The following is a 9,192-nucleotide window of genomic DNA, read 5'->3' on the forward strand; positions in this document are numbered from 1 at the left end:
CAACTTTCTAGTCTACAGGGGGTGATGTCAAGTTTCTTCTTAACAAAGAACTTCCAATATCTGTAATATTAAGCTTTATTCCCCTTCCAGACATCAGCAGCTCAATGCACAACAAATATTCAACCTGATTAGAAAAGGGCAAACTGATTTAAATTATAATATTCAGCACTTTAAGTATTATAACCTCTCGTGTATTCCAAGCAGGAGGCAGACACACATTTATGAGCTGAGAACAATATATCACTTATTATTTTATAAGAATAGAACCCGTGCCTCTCCCTGAAGTCAGTTCAGGACACCCATGGCAATGCAGTGGTGCAGCATTTTATTGCAAGCCTGCCTGTTTAGGACGAGGACCACGTGACAACTTGACGCAATGAAGCTGAGATAAAATTGGAGTGCAATGAATGAGGGAGCTGAGGGATTTTCTACAGAGCATCCTGAGGGCAGAAGGGGAAGCTGGGCTGAACAGGGCAGAAGGAGAAATGGTTCATATCACAGCAGGGTAACAACGCTAAAATATGATCTCACATATGGTGGGGTTTCACTGTACATGTATCCTCTCTGCAAATCATTTTAGCCATGTTTGATATAAAGCATCCATCAAAATTTGGATACACTTTCTCATTCAAGGGAATGGGAAGGTCTTTTCCAAAGTTTTGACAGCTACTGTACATTTAAGTTAGGGAAGTTAATAAGAAGCACAGATTCCACTTTGTGCTCATTAACAGCATTGGATATTGCTGCACTGTGTGTAGAAGAACGACATGTCTTTGTGTAATGGGGGAAAATTATAAATCATAAACAACCTCAAGAAGGTTTTAAACACACAAATAATGTCCTTGGGTGTTTACATCATCATGCAGTAAGACACACACAGTATGTACTGTCGACACACTCACACACCAGACGAAAGCAACTCCGAGCCAAATTCACTAACCTAATCCTCAACCCAGCTCTGCAGTATCTGTTCTCGACACTGCAGAGCCAAATTCACATGAAAAGCAGACACGCAGACAAACGCAACCTTTATCCAGACCTTAATTCACTCTGTCCCTCATTCTGAGTTTCATAATACAAGTTCCAGTCACTGAACTAATCTCCCACTTCTCTTTTTTTTTAATCCCCTAATGATTAATGCAATTTTGGATTCATATGGACATGCTCCTGATGTCAGCACAGGTTCCTCTTTGTCTGTCCCTATCTCGCCTGTTCCCTCATTAGCTCAGACTGCTGCAGCACATGTACTTGAAGATAAGACAACAGGACTTGAGACCAATCATTGGCTTAGCAGAGGTGAGCTGATGGTGTGTTCTACAGCAAGATGTCAGCTGTCATTCTCTGGGTCGTCCCTCACTCCTAATCCTCTCTTCCTAATTATCTGCTGGTTTATTGGATTCTTCACTGGATGTTCTGTCAAAGTAAAAATCAATGCAGGACTAGACTGTAAAAATGTTCCTAAAACGAGCTTGACTTGCATTATTTTCAAAGCTTTGGTGTGTTTCAAAATTATCTTAAAAAAAAAGAAATTGATAATAAGCTTGATGATAAACCACCAGACTGCTCATTAAAGTAACCTAAACTGTAATAACCATGAACCACACTGCTTTGACGGAATACAGTCAACTTATAATGACAATAAAATCAAATATACATTGTCGCTATGCTTCACAATGCAAGAGCAGTAAAATGATCCCAGACTTCCTCATCGCTCTCTTTCACATTGATTTTCTCTCTGGTGTCTGATATCATCATCACGTCAGCACGTTCTATGAGTCTGACGTTCAGAGAGCCACAAACTAGAGACACTCCCTTATGTGTGTAGCTGTCCGTCACTGCTGTATCCAGGAACCAGCTCTGCAGGGCCGGGCTGAGAGGTGTCTCCATGGCAACACGGGCACCAGTCCCTGGGGGAACAGCTTATTGGAAAGGAGATGGAGTCTGATAGATGTGGATAGGTGGCAGCAATGAGTGTCAAGGCACGTGCGAGAGTATGCAACGAGACATGGAGCAAATATGTGAAAGAAGCTGGTAACCACAGTGAATCAGCATCTGATCAAACCATTTCCCTCAGAACACCAATTGCATCAGATTAAAATAATATTGCAAGCGGTATTTAGAAATGCACCTCCTAAGACGTTTAGCTTTATCTGATATATGGTTTGTGGGCCTCTGTGACAACAGCTAAATGGAAACAAGATCAGTTACAAGATCAGCTCCTCACTGGCTGACAGTAGGTGAGACTGGGACCACAGTTCAGCTGAAAAAGGACTGAGAGAGACATGTCATCTTTTTTTGCCTTTGGTGATACCATCTGGTGAGTCACAACCACAGGAACCCCTTATTTTCTGCAGGTTTTAGGTTGACTTTTAGTTAGGTTATTCTGGTCACATTGTAGAGAAATAATCACAGCTATTTTAATGACTGATTAATAGTTGAAGTAGTTTGACTAAATAAAAAGCAATGCAATGACTAGTTGCAGCTTTTCAACTGTAAAGGTTTGTTACTTTTCCTTTCTACTTCCTTCCTAGTAAACTTAACTTAAAGTTTTAGACTGTCAACTTGGGACTGTATGAAAACTGCATTGGGTATTCCTACATTTCTGACACCAAACAATTAATTGGGGAAAATATTGGAAGTTTACAATGAAAATACTCTTTTGTTTCAGGCCAACTGTAAACAACTCATTAACATCGAAATCTATCAAAAAATATCAAAAAAATGCCACAGTTGTGTGCTCCTAATAACTACTGAGCCTGTGCCACATATGGTTCTATTTCAACTGTCAGCGGAGGGTAAAAGGGAATTGTGAGCTGCAAATAGGTACACTCTTTAATTATCTGCAGTGTATTGTGGGACATGTGCTTCAGTGGTACATAATACAGTTAATCTAGCAGGTCCCCGGCCTACACTATGGACTCAACTAATTACTTCAAATAGTGACTTTTTCATAGTCTCATTTTAGAGTTATTTTTGCACAATAACCCTATTTCCTGTTTCTATAGTAACTCTCACATAGCAGGAAGTTCTTTATCATCGGACTTTTTATTTTTTGCTTTTTTTGCATCATTAATAAATGTTGCGTAAGACAGCAAATAATCTCTCTAACAGCAACATTTGCTGCGTGTTTAAATATCTGCAATTGGGATTTTAAAAATAATGGGAGCAACTGAACTGACAGTCACTCACCTGTTTTATTGCACTGTTCCCTTTTTTAAAGTGTTTTGACAGTATTTCATTTTTATGTACCTGCATAAGAATGACAATTAAAGTGAAATTGAAATTGAATTGAATTGAATTGAAATACATTGTTGGGCTTTACTAGTTGCCTCTAGAAACTTCCTGGGGCATGTTATGACATGTAAGTCTCAATCCTTACATACTAAACAACAGGTTTGAAATCATTGCATTTTGAAAAACTTTCAAATGGACTCTTGTTAAAATGTAACAACCTCTCAAGACATTTTTTTCCTTGGATGTACACAAAGCACACTGATACTACCAACATAATGCCAAGTTATAAAGTGACTGAGGACTGAACCCAAACACTCCAAGTCGATTGGCACATGCAATAAAATAAAATCAACAAAGACATTGCTGCATGATTTCGAAAACTGATCCACTCAACCACAGTAACACCATCTATGCATATCTGAGGTCGAGCTGTATCTTCACAACTTAAGACATAAATCCATAAGAGGACACATTTAATTTAATCTTTTTGTTATATAGTCTTGTTAATGCAATCAAACGTATTCATTCAATAACTGTTAATTTAAAGACTCTTCCAAATAAAGATTGTTGCTTTGTGAAATGTAAGTGTTACAGTCCTATGACTAGACTCGTGCCCCCCTCCAGCAAACAACAGTGCATTACTGGACTAAGAATCATGCTGTCGAAAGATACACTTCTACCGACAGTGTCGATTTAAATTCTTTCAGCAGAGCAGGACTGAATGAAATGAGAAATGAAATCATGCACTAACTGGTACTAAATAACCAAGGAACTAAAGTGTTTTTTTTCTGTTTAAATGGATCTTTGTCTACTTCATCAGTGCCAGCACACAAACTAAAAAAATACTGTTGACTGTGCTAAATGATAATCTATGCCTGGCAGATCACCCGCTTCATGAAAAGCTGATTATCTCCTGAACCCTTGTGAAAGGGACAGAACAAACTCTCAATTTATCAACCGGCAGCTGCATTCATAAAGCTTCATAAAAGAGTTTTCAGAGACGAGAGTCTGCAAGTCAAGAAAACTCTGTGGCTTAACTATCTTATGTGACGGCCTCCTCTTAAACTAGCAGAGGGCATGATGACAGTCCAGTTTGATATGGATATGTTGTTTTCTAAAGGGGTAGGGACAGGTAGATGTCTTGTTATTTTTGTGACACTAGCTTTGTTACTTGCCTTACAAATATATTGTACATCTCAGTATATAAATAATTTTGAAGATACAGGGTACCTAACACATGCACATGAGGAGGGTGGTGACCAGTGTACAAACTCACACTCTCATTGCCTCTTACACTATCTCTGCCATGAAAAATACACAATCAAATAAAAACAAAGTTCTTCAAAAGTTTCTTCTTTTTTTAAAAAAACAGCAGCATCAGAGCTACTTGAGCTGCCTGATTGTTTGACTATTCACTGCTAGGCCACACAAACAAACCAACTCTGAATAAAGCCCAACATTTATCAGACCACAGAATAAACAAGCTGTCCAACCTCAAGATTATTCTGCTTAAATAGCAAGTAGATGATTTTCTCTGTGCAAATGTTCTCTCAGTCAGCAGCAGGTTTGCCAAACAAGCTGGCAGCTGGAGGATCCTCAACCGGTGAGTCAGTGTGACCATTTCTCCAACTCCCAACATGCCAGTTTCTGTACTGCCAACCTCACGCTGCCCAGCAGGGTGTTAATAGGTAACCAAATCCCACCATCATCATAACAAGAGTCAATGTAGAGGTTAGTTTGTATTGAGTAATCATTGCAGCTTTTCTAACTAACAACATGAACTGTGAACAGTTTTCAGTATTTATCTTCCTCAGCAGAGTAGCCATCTTTAGCCTGCAGCAACAAAAAACAGAGACATATCTAGTGTCTCGTATCATTCTCATCAGCATGTAACCAAACAATACTTTTTAAGGTCATTGGAAGAATATTTATGACACATAGGACCTGCAGTGGTTTTATTTTCATATAAGCTATGAGGAGTGTGGTTTGTGAAAACACAACCACACTCCTAATTTACTCTGATCATACTTACACTCTGAGGTATTCTGACAAGCTGATGAGAGTCTGACATGACAAGGTGTGTGTGATTACATGATGTGTAATGGCACTTGTAATGGCAATGCTGCAGAATTAGAGGAAACAATTCAAACATCATGCAAACACATGCAGGTACCAACACCCACAGTCTTGTTAGAAATGTATGTTGATGAAATTACTTTCAGGTTTTTATTAGGTCTGCTGGGGATGTTAAGCTTGTTTGCATTTGGTCTGGCAGAGAGGAACCTAGCAAGGAGCAACAAAAAGAAACCTGAACCCAAAGGTGTAAAAACCACGCTTCCTTTTCAGTATCATCTCAAGGATGTGTGTGTGTGTGTGTGTGTGTATGGGTGACTGGCATGTGTGGAGGACACAGACATTTCCATGTGCAGTTTGCTTGCATTCATTTACTTGATCAGAGCAGTTGTTTGCAGCCTGAAGGAAAAACAGTTGAAGGCACTTCCAGTCGTCTGTAATTTTCATCACATCAAAACTGAGCTTCCTTTCAACAACACAATTCATTTATGTGTGTGCTTGTATGCCTGTCTCTGTGTGTGGGTGAACTGGTGTTAGTGTGAGTAATGACTGGTGTGGTTGTGGCCCGAATAAGACAATGGGTACATCTAGGAAATGACTACCAATGCAGGCCATGAGCTCAGTGTAAAGGGCAGCCTCAACTAAATGGTTCAAACAAATAAAAATACTGTAAGATATCAGACAAAGGCAACAAGAGAAAAAGCTGATCACACTGTTACTAAGGCTTCAGTGTGCCAGAAAATGAGAGTGGAGCAAATTGTGCTGCACTCCACGCACAATGAATCAGTGATTCATTGCAGAGTTTGATTCAGGAAACACAGCCAACAGGATCGGCAACCTGCTGTCCCTCAAGTCAGAGAACAGTACAGCTTAGAGATGTAAAAAGAAGACCAATTTAATCAAATGAATGGCTGTCATGTGGTCCTGCCTAGGCAAACTCATCTCTTGAAATGTACTTGTGTACTGTAACTTGGAGCTGAAACTTAAAATGAATTGGCAACTATTTTGTTAATTGATTGATTATTTTGGTTATTTGACAAGAAAATGTGCAAAAACAACACCTAGTTACAGCTTTTCTCATGTTAGGATTTGGTGGTTTTCCTATGTGATACTAAACTGAATGTCTTTGGGTGTCAGACTAGTTTCTGACTTCAGACAAGTAACCAAGAAAATAACTGGCTGACTATATATCTTAATGAAAACATTGAATGAAAATCATTATTAGGTGCTTCACAAAGCTATCCTGCTAGTTAACTTATGACCACTGAACTTTTAGGCACCCTGGTGGCCTAAAAGCATGTACCATATAACCACAATTCCCAGCTGAGGGATCTCTGTTGCATGTCACGCCCCTCTCTCTCTTCCCTTGCCTCCTGTCTCACTACACTGACTTTCAAATACTAAGAAGGCAAAATGCCAAAAAAGACAATCTTTAAAAATAAAAATATATTGCTGAACTATTAATGCATCCAATTTTGTATTGTGTAGAGATTGAGGGTTCAATTCTTCCATGTCCTGGTGTTTTGGGTTTGGAGACGTATGATATTTTGGTGTTAGAACCTCCAGCTGCTGACATTTAAACTCAAGAGCAACACTTCAGGAGAAGGCAGACCTGCAGTCCAGCAACCACACAGTGGTTAACTGCAGAACACAGTCCAAGCCAGGCAGCCTCTCTCTGTTCAGTGCATGAACCCCTCTCTATTGACATGCTAATGCAAGATCTGCCAGCTGAAACAGCTTAAATAAAGTGAACACCATCTCCCAGGGTCCTTCAGAGACCTCGGCTTTGGCAGCCAGCCTCGAGGGTCGTCAAGGATTCATTAATGGCAGGGGCTAAGATTTCTGTGTAGTAGTTTTGTCACACTGCAACAAAGGAATGTGTCCTATATTTTGACAATTTCAAGTTATGATGTGCTTTCTCACCTGCAGCTATCCCATTTAACCAAACCCCATATGTATCGGAATCTTCTATGTTGTTAAACTGCTGCTGAAACCAAGTGATTGTTAAACTACTGCTGAAAGCAACTGATTTTTTTCCCGTCGCTCATTTATTAACCCTCATGCATAATAGAGCAACCGAGCCATCTTGTTATGACCCACTCAATGACACACTGATGGTTTGGCCCCTTCTGTCATGTACACATTAACCATAAAGCAATAACTCAGAATAAGACGGGTGCAATTTCCGATGAATTTCATTATGGCTTCCTCATTCACTGCCTGGTCCAATTCGCCATTGTTATGAGGTAGTAGATGTTGGCAGCAGAACCCTCCGTGTCTGTAGGCTATGCAACAACATACCAGCTGTGAATGAGAAACAAGCAGCCTTCTCCATAAATTAACATCCTCTCTCTTCACACAGTTCAAGGGCTCTGTCTAATGCAAAAAGGGGCATGACACGATGAAACAAGAGCATTTCCCCCCACGACAGAATCAGATCCATGCTGAATAATTGATGACTGATTATCAAAAATGGCCTGGAGTCAAGTGGAAAGCAGCACAATAAATGGGCATTGATAGGGTGACCATTTTCTGAATGACCAGCACATGCAACAAGATAAAACTGAGATTACAGGGACAGAGAAAGTCCAGTAGGGAAAAATCAGTCAGACCAGCAGCTGACACTGTCCACACATACAGGAATACATCTGTAGATCAATCCTACAAATCCAACTACTCGCACTTTCATCCAAAGGTCTACACTGGTGCATGAATTGAGGGATGATCAGCTAAAGCCCCCTGAAGTGTAACACATGTGAAACCACTAAGAGAGAATGTTAGTAATGGGTCCAGGTCATTGAAACTGAGTTCCAGCTCCCCTTAGAGAAAGGTCTGCACAAGACCAGTGTACTCTGTCCATTTTTACCCTACACAGTTTGTCACTTACCATGTTCATTTGGATGTTCTGTATGGTCACCCTTTAATCACTGCCTGCCTGTATGAACTTGGGATATGTTTTTTTGTGATTAGGTCTGTGGATAAAAGTTGAAGCCACCAAACATGGACAAATATGACAATTGAAACAACTGCAATGAATCTACTTCCAAATATTTGTTCAACACCTCTAACCACAGGGAGCCAAATGCAGGCCCCACAATGTGAAAGAAAGAGGTGCAATAACGCAGCCAGTCAAGTCCTCCATCCTGCACTGGTTTCAACACAGGCATCATTTTACCCGGCAACACGGCGTGCAGAACCAGGATCCTAACCACGCTATCATCAACATTCAACATAGAAAATCCCTCTCTGAAGGTGAATAAATGACAGAGACACACTAGCACACACGAAAAGAAAACATGAACGGTACTCTGATGGTCTAGTCATTGGATTGACAGTCACGGTTTACTTGTCATTTCCCGGCAAAAGTCTATCCGTGCCATATTTTTTATTGTAGCCTAATATACAGTGCGTACATTGTTATTGATGCATTGTGCTATTTTATAAGAAAAATACAAAATATGCTAGAGCCAGCCTGATACACTGGCTCTTAGTCAGGCACGGACAAGCTCTGCAGAGACAATGCACACAGAGCGGACACAGACACATTCACACCGCACCTTTCACTTGGGTCTCATAGTCCGCAATGATCTCCTTATCCTTCTTGAATTTCGTGGATGACATGGTTCCTCTGGATTTAGGGTGAGACCCTGTAAGTCGAGAGCTCTCTTATGTTTCTGGTTGTGATCCCCGCAGCGTTTTTCTCCGTTTTTTTTCTGTGTTCTTTTCTATAGTGGCTCTGAGGAGAACAAAAGCTGTGTAGTTGTATTCCTGCAGCCCGACTGTTTTCTATCGTGCATATAGTCAGTGCACAAATAACACTGGAGCAACAGCGAGATGTTGCATTCCTCTCTTTTTCTCTGCGCCTGTTTGGCTTTTTTTCTCTGA

At 40.3% G+C, this 9,192-nt stretch overlaps 1 protein-coding gene across 2 annotated transcripts in view; it reads right to left on the bottom strand.

The window, feature by feature from the left end:
- srgap3 (SLIT-ROBO Rho GTPase activating protein 3) overlaps positions 1-8,928 on the bottom strand; it is a 55,432-nt gene extending 46,504 nt beyond the window's left edge. For both annotated transcript variants that reach the window (XM_053315113.1, XM_053315112.1), the window contains exon 1: positions 8,865-8,928. In XM_053315113.1, coding sequence (XP_053171088.1) covers positions 8,865-8,928 — 64 coding nt within the window. The remainder of the gene's footprint in view (positions 1-8,864) is intronic.
- Positions 8,929-9,192: the final 264 nt, after the last annotated feature.

The sequence above is a fragment of the Scomber japonicus genome, chromosome 3, assembly GCF_027409825.1.
Source record: "Scomber japonicus isolate fScoJap1 chromosome 3, fScoJap1.pri, whole genome shotgun sequence".
Taxonomy (NCBI): domain Eukaryota; kingdom Metazoa; phylum Chordata; class Actinopteri; order Scombriformes; family Scombridae; genus Scomber; species Scomber japonicus.